General features: G+C 36.8%; 1 protein-coding gene across 2 annotated transcripts in view; it reads left to right on the top strand.

The window, feature by feature from the left end:
• Window positions 1-21340, top strand: part of SLC10A7 (solute carrier family 10 member 7) — a 191923-nt gene that overhangs the window by 58475 nt on the left and 112108 nt on the right. The window contains exon 5 of one of the 2 annotated variants that reach the window (XM_037162354.2): window positions 500-538. The exons of the other annotated variant lie outside the window; for it this stretch is intronic. Within the exon in view, the coding sequence (XP_037018249.1) occupies window positions 500-538 (39 nt within the window). The remainder of the gene's footprint in view (window positions 1-499; window positions 539-21340) is intronic. 2 annotated transcript variants of the gene reach the window in all.

Raw genomic sequence — 21340 nt, 5'->3', positions numbered from 1 at the left:
AGACATTGTTCATAATTTTAGTGGGTGCTGTATGGAAACCACGATCTCACTTTGTGGGGGTCTCCTAGGACATAGGCTCCCCGATAGAGAGTAGTTAATGTTTTCTTAACAATTCTCGGTTTCCTTTCCCAGTAATATGAAAATTTTTATGAATACGTCACCCTCTGATTGTCTCAATTTCAGCAGCAAAATCAATAACAACGAGGCTTCCGTTTACTGTTGTTGGTCGCAGCTCTTTGGGGCTGTCACAGAGGTTCAGAGAGTCTCAGGGCAAGCCCGCTCTGCCTGCTTAGGAGACCTGTTATTTATGAGTTCCTGCAGCTCATCTGTCTCGGTAAACTGTAGGCCGCTGGCGGTTTTTGTAGGCAGTGACTAACTTTGCTTTATAGCATCAATATTTTAAGATTTTTGAATAGTGGGTATGGGACAATGATAATCTTGGCTTTTTCTTTTCCTATTCACCTTCAGTGAGTTTTCCCCCCATTTATTTTCTCTATAGGCAGCAGCAATATTTAATTCAGCCTTTGGAAGTTTTTTGGTAAGTAAACATGGTTTCACTTGTCTATTATAACTTTTGTTGGATGTTATTTGTATGAAAGATTTAGTAATGTTGGACTTCTTTTACTATATGGTTAAATATAAGTTTTTGTATTTTTTATGATCCATTATCTATAACCTGGAAAAATAGTTAATAAATAAAAAAATATTTTCTCTTACAATATAATTTGTAGACTTGGGTTTAATATTCCATTTAATGGATTCATGGAATCAATTAAAACACTGTGTGTCTCTTTATAGAGGTTATGTCAATATATTGATCATTTAATGAGGTCTTTTAGATTATTATTATTTTGTAGCATGGGGCTAAGGAGTTTGAAAAGGAGACATGACCCAGCTGCTCAGACAGGGAGTGCTCATTTACTTGTTGACATGTCATTTATTTTGTACATTTCATTGTCAGAGAAGCTACCATCTTGGTTTCTTCTGAGAAATCTATGTGAAGAAAAATTGAAATGAGGAAATAACTAATGTGTACTTCACAAGAAAATGTAATATTTTTGATAGGCAAACTATAAATTGAATGTAAAAAGATTAAAAATAGTTCAAGTTTCATACATATAATTATAATATGTTATAATTAAAGGATAATACTGTTTTAGCATTTTTAATCATTTTAAAAATAGATGGTATAACAAAAAATGTGATTGTATTATGAATGAGTGAGAAAGAAGCTGAATTTTCTGTTAATTGAATACTTTTATTTATATCCTCCCTAAAACTTCACTAAATTCACAAAATTAAATTAGAATACTGTATTTTTAGGTACATACTTTATTAGCAGATATGTAGTGCAAATAATTGAGAGCAGAATCAATGAAGTATAAACTGATTCATGTATCTAGGCAAAATGTCAATTGCTTCTGTAAAAAATGTTCTTGATGTTGTTATTGTATGTATTTAAATGTAGTTAAAGCTTTCAAATGTTTTTATTACAGAGTGTGAATTCTATATACGTCTGTGCAGATTTTAATGTTTCAGGGTTACAGAGCTTTTACTTACATAACTTCTGCAAAATATGTTTGGGATATAGCTTGTTTTTAAAGTAGTAATGTTATTCCTGAAGTGGTATTATCATTGGGTTTCAGAAGAGAGATAATAGAGTCAATTTAATGAAAATGATCTCTTGACCTACTTATGTTAGACCCAATAATATTTTAAGTCATTACTGCATGTGTGCAAGTATTATTTTCTGTACATTGTCACCATTGACAGAATAATATGTTAAATATGATCTTGCTAGAATCCAATTTTTTAATGTGGGTTGGAATCATATACATTCACTATCAAAGCATGGTTTCCTAAGCTGGATCTCTACTCTTTTAAAAGTCTAAGGTCATTAAGAAACTAGGTTGAGGCAATTGTATGAGTAACTAAAGCAAAGTGCATTGCCCCTTATTTGGAAAACGAGCTCACTTGGTTCGGTTGTAGCTTTGCACTGACTCTCATGAACGATGAGCACATCATGGTATTGGTTCTGCAAGGTCTGACTCTTTGATACGGTCCCGCGGAGTAAAACTTGTCCTGGGAAACTCCTGGGTTTTTATTGCGCTTTTTCACTTCTAAGAATTTGTGCCTTCTCTCTTTTTAGTCTTCTGCTTTTACCCCCTCTATCATCTATCTTAATTCAGTTAATCAATCAAAAGTATTCATTGATGTCCTGCCACACAGAGGTCATTTTCTAGTAGCTCTAGGGTGTGCAAAGAAATGTGACGTGGATCCTTCTAGGTTGTGAAATTGACACGTGCAAAAAGAAACACGATGTAAAAGTGAAGAAGTCAAACAAAAGATGTTCCTGTGTGGTATGTTACTTTCAAATGCAGGCGGAACATGCACTCCTCATTCAAGGGTCAGACAGAAGCAGTTTCTCTGAGCTGGGCCTCAGCGTGTATTAGGGCTTCGCTCACTGCGAAGAGAGGAGAGGAGATGGCAGAGTGATGCCAGAGAGGTGCTAGCCTGCTTTTTTTTGTATTTTTTTTGTTTTTCTTTCTATTTCATGCCCATGCTTTTTATTTCCCAAAGTTGAAAATTATCAAAGAGGGTTTGAGAGTGAAAATTGTGATTGGAGATGTTTTGCTGAAGTGTTATAAAGGAAATAATTCTATTTCTTTTTTCTCCCTCCTCCATCATAGTTACAATAAACCTCGGATTATGAAATATGTATGAGTCTGAACGAAATCAGTTGGAATTGGGTTCAGCTTATTGAACAAAAAAATAAAAGCAGCTTATACGAGGGAAAGGTTTATTTCTGTTGTAGGTAAAACCTGGAGGAGGCTGTGCAGGATGAAACAGTGGCCTCACGGTCTCCTTGTGGACTGACACGCCGCTCGCCTCCTCCGCCACTCACTCCACAGTGCTTCCTTCCCCAGGGTTGCCTCGTGACCCAAGATAGCTGCTGGCGCTCCAGGCAGAAAGGTGCCCAGATAGCAAGGGAAAGGGAAAGAGGATGGAAGAGCTCCCCTGAAAGCTAAATCCGCTTGTTAAAAACCTCATTCCTAGAATTTCAGCAGCACTCTTAGGAATATTTTACTGTAGAACTTAGTCATGTGATCGTGCCTAGCCACTGGAGGGCTGGGACATGGCTCGTTTGCTAAGAGCTGACGTTTGGATTTCTGTTACTGTGGAAGAGGAGAGTGGGTCGCAGCAGGCAGCGAGCGCTTTCTGCACGTGAACAAGGACAGCAGTGGTCAGGAGTTCGAAAGAAGAGATGAATCGCAGTGGAATGATAAGAGGAATCTTCAGGGAGTAGTTGGGGCCTGAACTGGGCTTGGGGAAAGGACTTATTTTAATTCTGAATTATAAACTTCAGGCTATATTTTGTGATTCTTAAAGGGTGGTACTTGTTAGGGGTTGGGGGAGTTTTCTTTATAAATGGAAAATGTCTCCCTATTCCTTTTTTTAAAAATATTTTATTGTTCAAGTACAGTTGTCTGCATTTTCCACCCACCCCAGCCGTCCCCACCTCCCTCCCCTGATCCCTCCCTGCCTTGGTTTTGCCCATGTGTCTTTATAGTTGTTCCTGAAAACCCTGCCCCCCTCTCCTCCCATTATTCCCTTCTACCTCCCCTCTGGTTACTGTCAGATTATTCTTAATTTCAATGACTCCCTATTCTTAAAATTCAGGATTATGGTTAGTAGGATGGTTTCTGGTGTCACACTCGCCTGGGCTTCTATCCTTACTTGGCTGAATACTGGCCTCACCACACCACCTTCCATGTTTGTAAAGTGAGATGATGATGGTGTCTGCACTGTGCAGTCGTGGTGAGGAATGAATAAGATAAGGTGCTTGTGTTTCGTCCAAGCACTGCCATGATTTGTGTGAGACTGTGGACACACACGCAAAACTGAGTTGGTTCTCTCTGACTAACTCCTGTAGTGTTAAAATACACTGAGTCAGGGATTACTGTCTGGTTAGGAGCTATGAACGTTTCTTTTGTGTTTACATATTGGAATCTGAAAAGAGAATTTACTTTAGATTACCTTAAGACTTTGAAAGAAAGGCTTTTATTACAAGAATTTTTGAAGAAAGAACTGTGAGGGCATTCTTGTTGATTTTCAGACTTCCGGGTATACCAAATAAAGTAGTGTACATATTATTTATAGCTAGTTTAATAATGTCCCAGGTATAATTAAAACAGTGTTTTAAAGAGCTAATTGTTACAGAAAATTGTGGGTTTTTTTAATGTAGCTAGGCTGGTAATAACCAATGATAGATGAATTCAATTTACATAAATTTCAGACCAAGAGAATATTTTAAAATCATGCCACAGAGGATTGCTTTAAGTTAAGAAGTTAATGTCATTATCTCCTCCTCTTATTTAAATTGTTTGGTTAACAATAATTTCGGAGCATAATAAGTATTTTGAGATTTCCCTTGATGAGATTTTAATACAGTTTGATAGTCGACCACCCAGAATAACTTAAATACCATTAAAATTATATATTTTTTCTATGTAAAAGCATTGTATTTCACGATCAGATACCTCATGTGTTGCTTCTTCATCAAAGGGAAGATTTCTAAAAATAGATATTAGCAACTTTAAAAAAAATTCCACCTGAAAAATTGTTTTATTTGTAAACATTCAATTGTATTGAAAAAAACCTTCAGTCACATGATTTGTTAGACCTGTGGTATTTTTGGTTTGGAGGCTGAATTTGGCATTTCCAGGTCTTCAAGATTATAGGTTAAAATGTAAAAGGTAAAGGTAGGACTTTTTCTTTTTAGACTCCTCAGCCAGTGTACTGGTTTTGGTAACTCCTGATCTTAGAGGAAAACCCTATGAGTAACAAAGTTGATCATCCAAATAGAGTTTCTAATAACTGTGTGATACAACATTATAGTGACACATGACAACATAAATGTAAGGGTTTCTGAAACAGCTGCAAAGAATGATAGACACAGTTAAGTTATCTTAGTGAATGGTCTAATGTCGAGTCTAAAGATCTGTAAGAGTCACTGTAGATGTATAGAGATGGAGAAAGAAAGTGTACTTTCTGCATCTCCTCTTCATTTAAAGTATTAAGAAATGGTTTTTTTCTTGATATAAGTTTTCTCTTAAAATAGTAATTCCTGCAACCAGAAGAAGCTATTATCTTCTGAGATTAATAGTTTTGTTTCTTTTCACGTGAGACCAGGTGTTCAGGGAACTCCTTGCCTTGAGCTGAAGAACTGACTGTCTTTCTTCTTCACGTTGGCTGGGTCATCCCTGCTCCCCAGCTTTGTAGAAAGATTTGAAGAGTTAACTGATGCTACTGTAGGTGCTGAGAGAAAGCAATCCCAAACACAAATGGCACTGTTTAATAACCCGGGATGTGATTTCTTTTATTCTTTCCTTCTTGCACAACAATATGCTCAGCCACACTGGGAATGGTCAGAGAGGAAGTGCATGTACTTGGTTACTCCTTGATGGCTGGGCTGCTTTTGAAAAACCAGAGCAAGAGTCTCGGTGATCAGCACAGACGATTAGAGATAGTACCAGATGTGACTCAGTTGTTTGTTTGATTTTCCTTTCACCTAAATCTAGGATGTCAACTTTTAATTTAGCTTGTTTATGAAATATCCATTTTGGGCAATACTGAAAACTGTACTGATATTTTTCCTCAATTTGCTTAAAAGCTCAACAAACCCAAATTATTCACTTGAGATCTTGATTTCCCCCTCCAAAGTTCATTTTTTGTTCAGAATTATTTTCACTAAGCTTAAATGCCAGAACAAACAAACGACTGAATTTTTAAGCGGTATTCAGTACTGTACTATCTTGTAGCGTGTCATTTTAAGTTCCTCCTTTCTACTGGTAAGAACTCAGTAAAACCGGGATGTGAAGTGCCTGTCTTAGGTGTCGGAATACCTTCTGAAGAGTGTTCAGACCATAGGAAGGTGGCTTCCACCCTGTAAAATGGAGCCCACCAGAAGCTGTGCATTTCTTTTCTCACCTCTTTGGGCAAATGAACATCATACAAGCTGGATTGTGAGAAAAGACTGCTTTCTCTGTAAAAATACAATTGGGTTTATTAGCACTGTGTCACAGAAAAGGAAAATAGGATATAAAATTAACATTAAAGTACTGAGTCTATTACATTCAAGGCACTTTTCTAGGTACTGAAGCAAATGCATAAGGCATAATAAATACATGAAAAAATAAATTAAGATAAACGATTTAAGAAGACAAGAACTGCCTTTAAAGCAATGTCTTCCAAAGTTCAGGCACCTTTATGACTTTTGCCTGGCCAATAAATATAATATTTGTATTGCTGCATTAAATAAAACTTACCTTTTAAATTTAAATTTATTTTCACACAAAACTTTGTGTCAACACCGTAAATTAAAAATTGCAATCTTGTCATGAACAGAAGGCTACCAGAATTAAAGCACATGGGGAAAAGCTAGTATTATTTTACAGCTAAGCTTTGTTGCCTCTACCAGGCTCTCAGTCCGTCCTCCTTCTGATAAAAAGTGCAGCTAGCACAAGCCTCCAGCCGAGAACCTATCTCTCCTGCAGCCTGAGTTTTCTTGAAAAGAAGCAAATTTAGCCTCTAATGCTTTGTCCCTGCGTCCTCTAAGTCACTTTGCTCTCCCTCGCGCTGGGGGTGGCCCTGTTAGACATCATTCGCAGTCCCTTCCTCCAAAGGGAGAATTAAAACCACCTGGAGAGCTCAGGCGAGGAGCCCCCAGAACCAAGGGCTCTGGCAGCCGGAACACATTCGGGTTTCTTCCCTCACAGCGTTTTCTACACAGCCCTTCTCCCCGAAAGGGCGATGGATGCGGGGTGCCCAGCGTGTCCATAGAGTTAAAAGTGTGCTGTTCTAGCGCCGGCAAGAGAAAAGCCCCGTGACAGTTACATGCAGGTTTGCTTCTCAAACAAACTCTTATCTAAAGTGCAGCCATCGTAAATAAAAACTGCTCTTTGTTCCTTAATAAAAATGTATAGAATCCTTCCCTACTCCATTTTAGCAGCATAATGCTCTCCGCTGTCTGACAGGACTTGTGTAGCAAGTAAATGCATTAGTCACAGTGACCATTTTTCTTGCAAATTTGTGACATAGATTTAATTATAGGAATGACCAGCAACTTACAAATCTAATTTTGGTGGAGGCTGAGGCAACTTTTTTTTTTAATTTTAATAATGATGGATTTTTTAAAAAAGCAGTGATTTCATTACTATTTAAAGAAATCTACTGGTTTAGAACTAGCCAATTGACTGAAGTTATTTTATTACCCTTTAACAAATGCCATGTACTTTCATTTTCATTTTTATCAATTTTTAAAATGTCATCATTCTCAAACTGGAGAAGTACTTGCTCCTGTACCCATTTAGGTATAAGGAAAAAGAATTCATGGACACGGACAACAGTGTAGTGATTGGGAGGGGGTGGGGCATATAAGGGGTCTGAATGGTAATGGAAAAAAGTAAAATACAGAAATAAAAAATATATATAAATGCAGTTGGGGGGTGGGCATGAGATCTTTGTACAGGGCCTCCTAAGAAATATGATCCTAGTAGTTGGTTAAAACCTAGAGTACATTTCCTTAGTTTGAATCCAATTCAAACTGCAGAACTGCTTAGTGTGTGGCCTTTGGTAGGAGATACCCAGTAACTGCCAACCGATGCTAATGTGGCAAGTAGTTCTCGTTTCCCTGCTTCTGTTTCGCCAAACCAAAAATGTGTCATGATTCATCTATTTATTAAGCTAATATTTGGGGATAATATCTGGGGATAATAATGTGGTGAGCCAAACAATTAAGTTACCTGTCTTCATATGCGTTACCAGTTCTTAAGATGAGAACATCAAGTCATATGATGGGGGTTGGAGGGGGGAGGGGATAATAGTTTCCCCATTACTAATATATTCACCTCATTGATTCAGGCTTCACTGCCATTCCAAAATAAATCTGGACATGTGGAAAGAACCGTATAAACTTGTGGATTCCACCAACCAAAGAGAACCTCTCCTTTAATTTCTGGTCTTTGCGATGAAAGCAATGTTAGATGTCCAGGCCCCACTGTGGACTCAGGTTTTCAGGTAAATGTTTAGCGCTCCTGAAAGCCAGGGTCAGTGCCGTTGGCAATGGCAGGTTATCATGTGACTTAAAATGTCACACATCAAGATAATTTTCAGCTCTGACTCACTGCATATTGTAGTTTGACCTTATATCAATTTCATTAATGAAACATTTGTGGACTTCTACTAGATTCTAGAACTAAAACAAACAAACAAACAAAAGAATAATGCATGATTCTTAGCATCCTGGATTTAAATGGCATTTTCCGCAGTGTGATTCACCAGACAAGCTGATTCCTAATTTCCCTCAGTGATGGTAGATGATTTGGCCCAACATAGTTTGAGGACTAATTATTTTAACTATAAAATTTCAAGTAAAATAGTACATTATTACCTCCAACTCATTTTTAAAAAAACTCTCCCATTTTTATTGTACCTCCAAAGAAAACTATTTTTTTAAAGTTTGTGTGTCTGCCAACCTGGATGTTTTCAAAAAGCTGTTGATCAGATACCAGATAGAGTTTTTAAGTATATCAAAAGTTGACTTATAAAAGTGCCTTACCATATATAATTGTGGGAATATTGGGTTAAAATTTAACTTTAAAAAATCTATTATAATTATTTAATAATAGATAACAGCAGCTTATTTATTGATATATATGTTTATTATAGAAGTTTTAGAAAATACCGACAGAACTAGATATGGCTGCTATTCACCTTCTGGCACGCGCCCCGAGTGTTACTGCCCATTGATGCAAACACACTCACACCTTGTCTCTGTGCTTTGTACAGACAACTTATCTTCTGCTTTTTCCCCTTTAGAAACATGTGTGAACATTTCCTCATATTCTTATTTCTGCCCCAACTTGACTTTGCCTTATATAATGGATATCATATTTAATATTCTTTTGAGTGGAGTATTGCTATTTATTTAGTTATTTCCTCATTGGTAGACAGTTGAGTTGTTTATATTGGTTTCATATTATTTTTTTTAAAGCTGCCACAACATTTTTGTGCATAAATCTATGGTTTTCTCTTTTATTTATTCTTTTTAGAAAAAAATCTTAAAAGAGGAATAACTAGGCAAATTCTACAAGCTTTGAGAAGCTCCTTAATATTGCTGAATTGCTCTCCTGAAATGCTGAGCTGAATTACTGTTCTAACAGGCGTGTTTATTTCCTTTCTTTCCACCAACTCTGCTGTTTTTTAGACATTTTAACAAACTGAGATTTTATCTTAATTATAATTTTTTGATTGAGAAATTGATCTTTTATTATTAGTTTATTGATCATTCGAGGTTCTTCTTATACAAAATTCGTTCATGTGGTTTGTTTATTTTTCTCATTAGGATGACGATTCAGGTTTCGAACAGGTCTTTATGTATTGAAGATGTGAACACTCTATTACATATACTGCAAATATTTTTCCCTGTTCATCTTTAACCTTTTAGATTTTGAGTGTGTGTGAGTGAGAGGGGATGATTTTTGAATGACAGAACATTAAAAGTTCCTTGAGTCAGATTTACTGAGATACAATTATATATAGAAAAACTCACCCATTCCAGTGGTGCAGTTCTCTGAGTTTGACAAATGTATACAGTCACTTAACTACTGCCTTAGTCAAGATAAAGATGTTCTCATCCTCTCAGAAAGTGCCTTCTTGCCCGTTTGTAGTCAGTCCTCTCTTCCATCTCAAGCCCTTGGCAACCACTGAGGTTTTTTGTTCTCTGCTCTCTTACTTGTGCCTTTTCCAAAAGGTCATAAGAATGGAATCCACAGTATGTAGCCTTTTGAGTCTGGATTATTTCGAACAGTGTATGTTTTTATGATTCATCAGTGACATATGTACCTATCAGTAGCTCATTCGTTCCAACTGCTAAATTGTGCTACATTACCAGCTTACCAGTTGATGACCTTTGGGTTGTTTCCTGTGTTTGGTGATTATGAATAAAAGTTTTGTGTGTAAGTTTTGCGTAGACATGTTTTCACTCTTTTGGGGAAGTACCTAGCAGTGGGGTTGCTGTGTCAAACGTAAGTATGTTTCACAGTTTACAAAACCACCAAACCATTTTCCAAACTGCTTGTACTATTTTATATTCCCACCAGGCATGTATGAGAAATTCAGTTGCTCCTAAGCCTGACCAGCCCTTGGTATTAGCAGTATTTTTTATTCTAGTAATTTTTAATAATATATTTTACTGATTATGCCATTACAGTTGTCCCATTTCCCCCCCTTCATTCCCCTCCACCCTGCACACCCCCTCCCACCCACATTCCCCCCTTTAGTTCATGTCTATGTGTCATAAGTTCTTTAGCTTCTACATTTCCCACACTACTCTTGCCCTCCCCCTGTCTATTTTCTCCCCACCATCTATGCTGCTTATTCTCTGTACCTTCTCCCCCCTTCTCTTCCTCCCAATCCCCTGTTGCTAACCCTCCATATGATCTCCATTTCTGTGGCTCCACTCCTGTTTTAGCTATCCGCTTTGTTTCCTTTGTTTTAGGTGTAGTTGTTGATAACTGTGAGTTTGCTGTCCTTTCACTGTTCATATTTTTTATCTTCTTAGATAAGTCCCTTTAACATTTCATATAATAAAAGCTTGGTGATGATGAACTCCTTGAACTTCACCTTATCTGAGAAGCGCTTTATCTGCCCTTTTATTCTAAATGAAACCTTTGCTGGATAGAGCAATCTCAGGTGTAGGTCCTTGCATTTTATGACTTGGAATACTTCTTTCAAGCCCCTTCTTGCCTGTAAGGTCTCTTTTGAGAAATCAGCTGACAGTCTGATGGGAACTCCTTTGTAGGTGACTGTCCCCTTATCTCTTGCTGCTTCTAGAATTCTCTCCTTCATTTTAATCTTGGCTAATATAATTATGATGTGCCTTGGTGTGTTCATCTTTGGATCCACCTTCTTTGGGACTCTCTGAGCTTCCTGGATTTCCTGGAAGTCTATTTCCTTTGCCAGATTGAGGAAGTTCTCCTTTATTATTCAAATAAGTTTTCCACTGGTGGCTCTTCCTCTTCCCCTTCTGGTACCCCTATAATTCAGATGTTGGAACGTTTAAAGATGTCCTGGAGGTTCCTAAGCCTCTCCTCATTTTTTTGAATTCTTGTTTCTTCATTCTTTTCTGTTTGGTCATTTTTTTCTTCCTTCTGGTCCACTCCATTGATTTGAGTCCCAGTTTCCTTTCCATCACTATTGGTTCCTTGTGCATTTTCCTTCATTTCACTTAGTGTAGCCTTCATTTTTTCATCTAATTTGTGACCAAAATCTACCAGTTCTGTGAGCATCCTGATCATTAGTGTTTTGAACTGTGCATCTGATAGGTTGGCTATCTCTTGGTGGCTTCAAAGTATTGGCTCTGGGGCTTTGATTTTTTTCTTCTGTAATTTTTGGTCAGGTTGTGCTTGTTACTTATGAGGGGCAGACTTATTCTAGTAATTTTAATAGGTATGTCATCATAGCTTTAACTTACATTTTTATAAATGTCTAATGATGTTGGACATTTTTTATGTGCTTATTTGCCCATTTGTCAATCTTGTTGTGGGAGTGTCTGTTCAAATCTCTTGCCCTTTTTTAAAAATTGGGTTTTCTTATAGTTGAATTCTGAGTTTTAAGTATGTTTTAGATACCAGTAACTTATCAGATATGTATTTTGTGTTTCCTCTCACTTTCTTAATAGTGTCTTTCAAAGAGCAGAAGTTTTAAATTATTATTAATTTGTCTTTTTTTTTCTTGTATGGTTCATGGTGTTTTGTGTCCTAAGAAAACCCCATTTAACCCAAAGTAACAAAGATTATTCTTCTCTGTTTTCTTCTGGAAGTTTCATAGTTTTTGTTTTTAATTGAAGGTCTGTCATCTTTTCTGAGTTAATGTTTGCACACGGCACTCTGCAATATTCACTGCTATGCTTATTGTTGTAAAATTTTAAAGTGTTATGTCTGTCACATGTATCCACCTTTTTCATATGGATTTTTCCCATAGGCTTTATATTAGAAAGTCCTTCCCTGTCACAGTGTCAGATAAAATTTCACACATACTGTCTTTTAGTTTTATAGTTAAAATGCATATCTAATATATATTTTTAAAGCAAAGCTTATTATATGCGGGTTCAGTGAATACAAATGACAGTTTGGAAGCACTTCACCTGATTGCGATGTCATTTGTAAAGAAGCCGGTTTCCGGTGTCGCTGTCCCCGCTGGTTTCCCTCCTGTACGTCCAGTTGTGTAGTGTTACTCTTATATCTACATAGTGACATATACGCTTGCTCCTGAAAATAATTAGATCAGTATTCATGGCTGTTAAAAATTGTTTCTCTATCTTAGGATATTACACATGACATTAATACAATTACTTAGGATAAAATTATTTGTTTGAAGTGTAAAATGGAGATGTACATGGAATAGTGATTGGAAATTATAGAAGCCTCATTTGATCTCTATCCTCTTAATTTACAAGTATTCATATCACTTAGTAGTAAGATGTGCCTATTTTGAGGATTATGGAGCAAGGTGAATAGCTCTCTTAATAAAAGAGTTCCAGATAATAGAGGACTGGGTCTATTGATCAATATTTGTGGTTTGCTTTTTTGTTTTAATCATTCAAGCAATTCTAAGTAGCTATTTTCTAAAAGGTCCCTAGATTTCCACTTCAGTGCTTATGTTATTCTTTTTATTCCTCCATTTAGGAGGGATAATGTTTACAAACATTACTTCGCTTTTGGTGATTTCCAAGAGCCAAGGCAATGCGTCCGTCTGCTTTCCCACTGTCCTGTGCACTGGTGTGAGATAAGTTACCTTCCCACACTTCTTCTGCACATCACTCCCACGCCCAGTGCCTTCCGTGCCTCTGAATTGCCCGCCACCTGATGGGCCAGGTGGGGGACCCTCCCAGAGCAGCTCCCTCCGCTGTCTCTTTCAGGCCCGTAGTCACTGTGGATCCACTCTCCTCCTCCAGCACCTGGAGCACTTTCCCGCTCCCACCTCTTGGCTGGCACTGTTCTCACCCTTCCCATAGTCACTCCATTTCTCACAAGCCTGTCTGCCCCTGGAAGCGATTTCTCTAGCTTTTCTTTTACGATGATTTGGCCTTGGCGATGACTTGCCATCTAGATTGTAACTGTTGAGTGTCGAATGTAACTAGTTAGTTTAAAATTTTGACCTTCTCTCCCATCTCCAGCATTGCCTGTCATCTTGCTCTGTTTTTTTTCCCCCTAGAATACTTGTCTTCTAACATTTTATTTATTTATTTATTATGTTTATTGTCTGTTTCCCCCTATTTAAATGCAAGCTCCAAGAAGGCAAATATTTGTTGGTTTGGTTTGGTTCACAGCACCTATTTTATTTAGCGCGTGGTAAGCATCCAAAATATATCCGTTAAATGAATAAATATAATTCATTCAATTAATCTTAACATCAAATGTCATGTGTATAACATGCTTTTAAAAGGTATGCTAATTATTACAATCATATATTGAATTAGTTTTACAATTGCAGTGTCACGTTCGTGATTATCCACCAAATTTTTCTTGCTAATGTTAAAGTGATTTTAAACTATTGAAAATCATGCTGCAGCCATAAGAAATTTATGTTGCTTTATAGTCACAACATAGATTTAGAATGTATCGGAAACTCATTCTCACAGCTAACATCAATATTGGGTGATCTGTAAGGTTTTTCTTGTTATAATAAACAGTCTGCTCCCTTGGTGAGCAGATTAGGGCAGATTATTCCTATGTAATAGGTTACCGCCCACATGCTGTTATCTTTGAAATAACTGACTTTGTATACCAGAAAGTTTTCCTTGAAAAATTACTCCAAATGTGACTTGTACATATATTTAAAGGGCTGAAAAATTTTAAATAAGGACATATAAATGATCACCACTATAAGGCATCGTAGAGAATTGTTGCACTGTTGGTATTAAAGAAATATGTTTTATCATTAAAGTTTATCCTCTAACAACTTGTGAAGTATATGATACAATTAAATTGAAGAGTAAAAATTGAAATCTAGGCAATGGTGGAAAAGAAATTGTACCATATCTTAGAGACAAGGTAAAAATACAAGTCTGAAAAATAGAAGAACCAATTCAATGACGTATAAAAATAGTTCAAATTAATATCTGAGAGGCATTATAAGTACTTATTGAAATGACCAAAAAAGAAAGAGAAAGAAAAAAATAAGATAAAAAAAAAAGCCAGGTGATAATGAGAAAGCAGATGACTTGAACTTGCAATATGATATAGCAGCAAGTGAAAGCTACACAGTTCCTTCTTCAGAAGCATCATGTTACAGCCCTCTGCACTTGAGTTTGGTAGTTTACAATTCACAGTATCGCTGTGATTTGGTTCTGATCATCTTCTCAAAGGTTAAAATTTGCTAAATGAGATATAGAAAATAATAAAGGTATGACTTGGGCGACAGGAGTTTTGGAGAACAACATGTATCCCTTAATAGTGGAGAAAAGATGTATAATCAGACATGATTTCTTAATGGAAAATTCGTTCCATTTTCTTATGATAACCTAAAAAGTACAACTGTGCTGCTTCTATTTGTCATAGCAACCTGATAAGCCATTCAGAAGGCCTGATCAGTAGCTGCTGACATATATACATTTGGAGGAGAAGAGCTTTTCAATCTTTTTAATAATTAAAACTGCAATAGGAAAGGTTGTTTCTTGCTTAACTGCCAAAAGTAGATGTACATGTTGCTCTTTGACTTTTCTTCATTTACTTCTACTTGTTTAAACTGAAGAGGAGAAAAATGAATAGTGATCATAAAAACATTAGAGATATATATGGGCTTCCTGTCTTTTACTAATTCACAGGCATTTTCCCTCAAAGATAGTTGAATCCTGATTCTATGTCATTAAATGTCTTTAGAATGTTGGATCCTTACCTGATGTAGTTTTAAGCCAAACAGTTTGTTAAAGCCCAAATGTTAAATTTTCATCTCTAAAAAAAAATTGAAAGAAAACTTCCTCTAATGCACACAAGTGCTTAAAAAATGTTTAAGTTTTTATCAGTAGAAAATAACCTACATTAGGAAAAATACTTCCTCTTGTAACAGAATGCAGTTGCTCTTTTGTATGAATTTTCAAGATATATTTTAAAAAGAGCATCAATATCTCCATAGGAACAACCTCAACAAGCAATCCTTAGTCTTCTTTAAATATATTTTATTGATTATGTTATTACAGTTGTCACAATTTTCTCCCTTTGCCCCCCTCTGACCAGGAAACCCATCCCTCCAGAAATCTCCCCATTAGTTCATGTCCACGGGTCATGCATATAAGTTCTTTGGCTTCTCCATTTCCTATACTGTTCTTAATCTCCCTGGCTATCCTATATCTAGAAATTTGTACTTCTCAATCCCTGCACCTTTCCCCCTATTCTTTTCTTCCCCCTCCCAACCGATAACCCCCCAAATGATCTCCATGTCTCTGATTCTTTTTCTCTTCTGCTTGTTTACTTAGTTTGTTTTTTAGATTGAATTGTTGATAGTTGTCAATGTAATTTATTGCCATTTTAATGTTCATAGTTTTGATCTTCTCTTCCTGAAGTAAGTCCCTTTAACAGTTCATAAAATAATGGCTTGGAGATGATGAACTCCTTTAGCTTTAACTTGTTTGAGAAGCACTTTATCTGCCCTTCCATTCTAAATGATAGCTTTGCTGGAGAGAGTAATCTAGGTTGTAGGTCCTTGCTTTCCATCACTTTGAATACATTTTGCCAGTCCCTTCTTGCCTGGCAGTCTTTAGAGAAAACATCTGACAGTCTTAATGGGAACTCCTTTGTAGGTAGCTCTCTTTTCTTTTGCTACTTTTAAGATCCTGTCTTTATCCTTAACTTTTGGTATTTTAATGATGATGTGTCTTGGTGTGGTCCTCTTTTTGTGTCCATCTTGTTTGGGATTCTCTGTGCTTCCTGCACTTGTATGTCTATTTCCTTCACCAAATTAGGGGAGTTTTCTTTCATTATTTTTTCAAACAAGTTTGCAGTTCCTTGCTCTTTCTATTCTCCTTTGGGTACCCCTATGATTTGAATGTTGTTGGTACATTTGAAGTTTTGGCAGAGGCTCCTTGGTCTACCCTTGTTTCTTTTGAAATCTTCTTTCTTCTTGTTGTTCTTACTGAATGCTTTTTTCTTCCTTATGTTTCAAATCATTAATTTGAGCCTTGGCTTCATCCACTCCATTGTTGGTTCCCTGTAAATTTTTCTTTATTTCAGTTAGTGTAACCTTCATTTCTGCCTGGGTCTTTTTTATGCTGTTGGAAGTACCTACCCAGTGAGTTCCTTGAGCTTCCTAACAACCAGTGCTTCGAACTCTGCATCTGATAGATTGCTTATCTCCATTTTATTTACTTCTTTTTCTGAAGTTTTGTTCTGTTTTCTTTTTTTTCATTTGAGCCATATTTCTTCATCTTCTCATTTTGGCGGCCTCCCTGTGTTTGCTTCTATGTACTAGGTGGAACTACTTTGACTCCCTGTCTTAGTAGCGTGACTCCCTGGCATATTGTAGAAGAGCACACTGCTACGTTGGATGAGGTGGAGTCTTAGGCAATTGCCAGGGCAGGGCAACCTGTTTACCAGGCTGATGGAGTCTCCAATATGGTATCACTGCTCTCTGGCTCTGTGTGGGGGAGGGCTCAGAAAAGGGACAATGCTGCTGCCTGTCTTCTGGCGTTTTGTCTGGAAGGAAGCTGTCCCCAGCACTCACCCTAATGCCAGACACTTCAGTTTCTCCCCATATGCCACTGGTGCCCTTCCAGCTGCCACCCCAGTATTAGAGCCCAGAGGGGGTTTAGTCTGCATAAGTCCTAAGTCTGTTGCGGGCCCTTTAACATGTGATGTGTGAGTATCTTACAGTTTCTTTCCACTGCCCCAACCCCCACAGGTTTTTACAGGCAGAAGTTATGGGGACTTTCCTGGCAGTGGAATCCTGGGCCAGGTGGTCTGGTGTGGGGCTGGGACCCCTCACTCCTGAAGTATCCCTCCTGATTTTTATCTGCCACATATGAGTGTGGGACCGCCCATTCCATGTCCCCACACATCTCCGCTCCCCCGACCTGTGCGGATGAATGTGACTTCTTTAATTCCTTGGTTGTTGGATTTCCATACAGCTCAATTTTTCTGGCTCTTCTGGGTGATATAGTTGTTTTGTAGTTTAGTTGTAATTTTTGCTGTGGTTGTGCGAGGAGGTAAGCTGTGTCTACCTATGCCCACATCTTGACTGACAGTCTTAGTCTTGAAACAAGTCTTCAGTCACGTCTGGTTTTTGTTTTCAGATTCTGTAACATGGTGCGATAAACAGTAAGGGTTTTCTAGTGATGAAAATAGCATAAACTAATGAAAACCTCAAATAGTATTGTGCATCTCTATATTAGTTTTCCTACATGCTACCAGCCTTTCAGTTCTGTATGGGAACTGTAAGTAGTGAGTCACCTGAAGTATGTAGTTTGATATGTGTTTTTGTAAAATGTGAAGTAGAAGGGGAAGTTTTTCTTCTTAAAGTAGATGTTGGGTGCCACATAGTTTTTAATGAATTTTTTCTTTCTCTGGTGACAATCACTCTCGATATCTCAAAGATCTGAGACTTCTTTTCTTGTCATGTCATTTCTAGTAATATTACTTGTTTTTTTCCTTTGTCTCTTTGAACCATCCATTTTTAAGGTATCAAATTCCTTATTAACAATGACATAGGTGGCATATACTCTGCAAATTTACTGGTTGCCATTTCAGAAATATTAATCATACTCATAGCTAATGATACATAAGGCAATTGTCAGTTTTTTTAATTGATGGGAAATAATATGAGAGACTCTTATACACTTGGGTTGATGCATTCTCTTCTCATGCTTAAATTCACGTGAGAAGATATTTTAATAAGAAGTTTATTTTGGGGGGAGTGGAACTAGAGGAAAAAGAGGCAGAGAGGTAATTGCCAAGTTTGATGCTATCAGGTATTGTAAGTGAAGGTGTCTGGCTCCACAGGAAGGCGTGTTGCCCTTGGAAACAGACAGGTCCATCATTTAAACCCGAGATCTTCTTTCCTGGCTGATTAGATAGGTGTTCTTAATAGTTGCTCTTAGGCACTTTCCCACTGCCACTGTTGCTGGCTGGTTTTCCCTTTTATTGACCACCACACCTGAGAGTGAAGTTGTGCTGACATTGCAACCTTTCTGATGTTGGAAAGTGATTTTGCATTTCCTTAATCTCCAAGCTCAGAGACAGTGGGGATATATTGGTATTTTATTTTGTATTATATAGCTGATCTGACCAATGTGGTAGCCACAAGCCACATGTGACTATGTAAATTTTAATTAATTAAAATTAAATATAATTAAACAGCTCCTCAGTCACACTAATCACATTTAAGTTATTCAATAACCGCAGTGAGAATGTTGAACATTTTCATCATCGCAGAAAATTCTGTTGGACATCCCCAAAGAAAGATGTTTAATTGCCAGACTATTTTGCAATTATCTACTTTAATATAATTTAGTGTCTAATATTTTTATATGTCTTGATTTTTTAATATTTCAGATAATAGGCCATCTTACTATTGGAATCTTCTCTGGTGAATTTGAAGTCAGTCATGTACATATGCTCAGCTGGGCAGGGACTTTATTGCTGTTAAAATACTAGTTGGTTAGGAACTGCCACTTAAGAATTTTGCTTCTTAAAAAAATGCTCATAAATTTCATTTGCAATTCTGAGAGGACTCTTTATTTACTTTGTAGTATTAGAAAGAAACTCTAGTATACAGCCACATTTTTTAATGTTTTTTTTGATAATTTGCATAATTTTGACTTCTCATAATGGTAGATTTTTTTCCCTGACATTGTGCTATTTTGATAAATTAACAACATTCCTTCAGAAATGCCGACTGTGCCAGGAAAATACATGCAGCCGTAGATGCGTAAGAGGTGATCTTCGGAAAATAGTATAATGTTCTAGCTAGAAGTGCATGAGAGTCAGTTCATTGTCAGAGTCTCAATATGATTTCATTTTTAACTTGAGTGCCTTCTTCTGGCTTTCACAACTATTCTCATGGGACTATTATTTTTTTTAATCTGCGTCAATCCCTTTTGCACTTGGAAGATGAGATTTTCAGTAAATCCGGTCTTTCTTGCATGGTACTTTGACTCGGTCAGTGATTTTCTAACATTTGGATTTCACTGATCAGTAAAATTTGAAAATAAGCTTTGGAGTTTCTAATGTTTTTAAAGTTTTTACTTTGCTAAATGAGACTTACCTTGTATTATTATCATTCTGTGAAACCCAAAAGGGTGTATTTCAGATATCCCTGAGTAAACTTAGCTTTGTGATAGTCATACTACATTGTTCTTATTTTTCCCATTTTTTTCCTGTTTTTGACTAGTCCCAAGCCCAAGCTCTTCACTGTTGAAATTACCAACCTCTGTTTGTTGAGTTCTCCTTCTTCACTGACCTTCTCCACTCTGTTTGGTGGTTTGAACTGTAATTTTGATTTAGAGTTTGCCTATTACTTAGTCAAAGACTGTCTCCATTCAAGAAAATCCTGTAATACAATTGAGCCAGTGAGAACATTTGGTAAGTTATCAAAACATAATCAACAGTCTTAACCATGTCGGCTGTTAACTCAATTTTCATTTGTCGAACTCATACTCTTCCTTAAGTGTGTCCAAGTTGTACTCTGTAGGGACTAGGGAAAAGTGGATATCTCTTCCAGAACTGGAGGAAGCTTAAAAACAAAGGAATAAAGACAAAATAACTTGTTAAATAGACCTAGGAATTCACTTTCAAAGAAAAGTCTATTTGGGGAGTATTTGGATTATATAATTTATTTGTCAGGAACTTAGAATTTTCAGAAAAAAATATGTTGGTTAGAAAAATATGTTTCTTAAGGTAATGTTTAAAAATGTATATATACTTAACTTTACCTGCAGAATTTTTATATCCTGGTAGACTTGTGAAAGAACCCCTTGGAGTGTGTTTATATATATACTCGGGTGTATATTTATTCATCCATTTTCTTATGTGCAAATTTTCTTATCATTAGAAAACCTCCCTTTTTATTGAGCAGTGGTCTCAGTGTAGCTGCTGAGAAGAACACAAAGGTGGTCCCAGCACAGACCCTGCTCAGCTCACAGAGCCCCCATGGTCATTATTAAATACACAAAAGTACATGTGCGAGAATGGCTACAGCATGAACAGAATTGGGGACAACAGCAGCGCTTACTTCAGACTGAGGCTAAGGGGGAATCTTACTATTACTGATTATGCTGAAGTCCTTCTAGTAGGCTTAGTTTGTGATGAGTTACAATGTTAGTGTCTTGTAAACAAGATCTGATAGAACCCAAAATAATAATCCAAAAAGGACAAGTAATGCACAGCAGGAGGCCTGGTCTAATATTTACCGTGAAAAGCCTGCCAATTCATTTTTGGACTTTTTTGGTTACATTTTTACAGATGATTAAACCATAGTAATTTTTTTAGGTAAATGTAAAAAATATGCATGTATGTGTGTATATATATAATTAATCTTTGTGCCCATTGAAAAATAATTCTTCTTTTTAAAAAGTTAACTAAGTAAAGATTTCATTTATTTTTATCAATAGTATTGACATCTTAGCAGAGCCCTATTAAATTTGGCCTATGGTATGGTCTCTGAATTATGTTCTACAAAATATAAGAATTAAAGAAAGGTGCTGATGTTTTATAGAACTTCTAAAGTATTATATACCAGACTGGGAGACATCTATACCATACAGGAGAAATTTTCCTTTTTGTTCCCTGTTCTCTTTCCATTTATGGGACTATATCTTTTGTATACCTAGTCCTTCCCTAGAGATTTTTGTATCTCTATTTTCAAAGATAAATTGAACTTGGTCCATTGCTTGTTTTATTTAGTACTCTAAAACTTGTCAACACTGGGAGTTAGTTAAGGCCGTGCTGCGTACATATCATTGCATTCAGTTGAATCACAGTAGTTGAGTGATGGAGAGAAATATGACTCAATTTCTGTCTTAGACACTTAGTGTAATTGAGGGTGTGAGTTATGCATAAATAAAACACTTGGGGAAAAACAGGAACAAATATAATCAAGTACTTAAATGTGTGGTAACATTGTTAAGAAAGGGAGAGCAAAGCAGAATAAAGCACCTGGAAAGGGATTCCTGGAGGATGTTAAATGTGAGATCCTGAAAATTGAGAACCACCCAAGTGGAGAAAGCCAACTGGGGAGTGGATATGGCCCAACAAGGGCGGGGACCTGTGATGCTCACTGTCATCTC

Source organism: Artibeus jamaicensis, unplaced genomic scaffold (assembly GCF_021234435.1).
Source record: "Artibeus jamaicensis isolate MK-2021 breed Jamaican fruit bat unplaced genomic scaffold, CSHL_Jam_final scaffold_537, whole genome shotgun sequence".
Classification (NCBI taxonomy): domain Eukaryota; kingdom Metazoa; phylum Chordata; class Mammalia; order Chiroptera; family Phyllostomidae; genus Artibeus; species Artibeus jamaicensis.
Note: the sequence above shows the minus strand (reverse complement) of the source record. Positions and strands in the feature narration are given on the sequence as shown.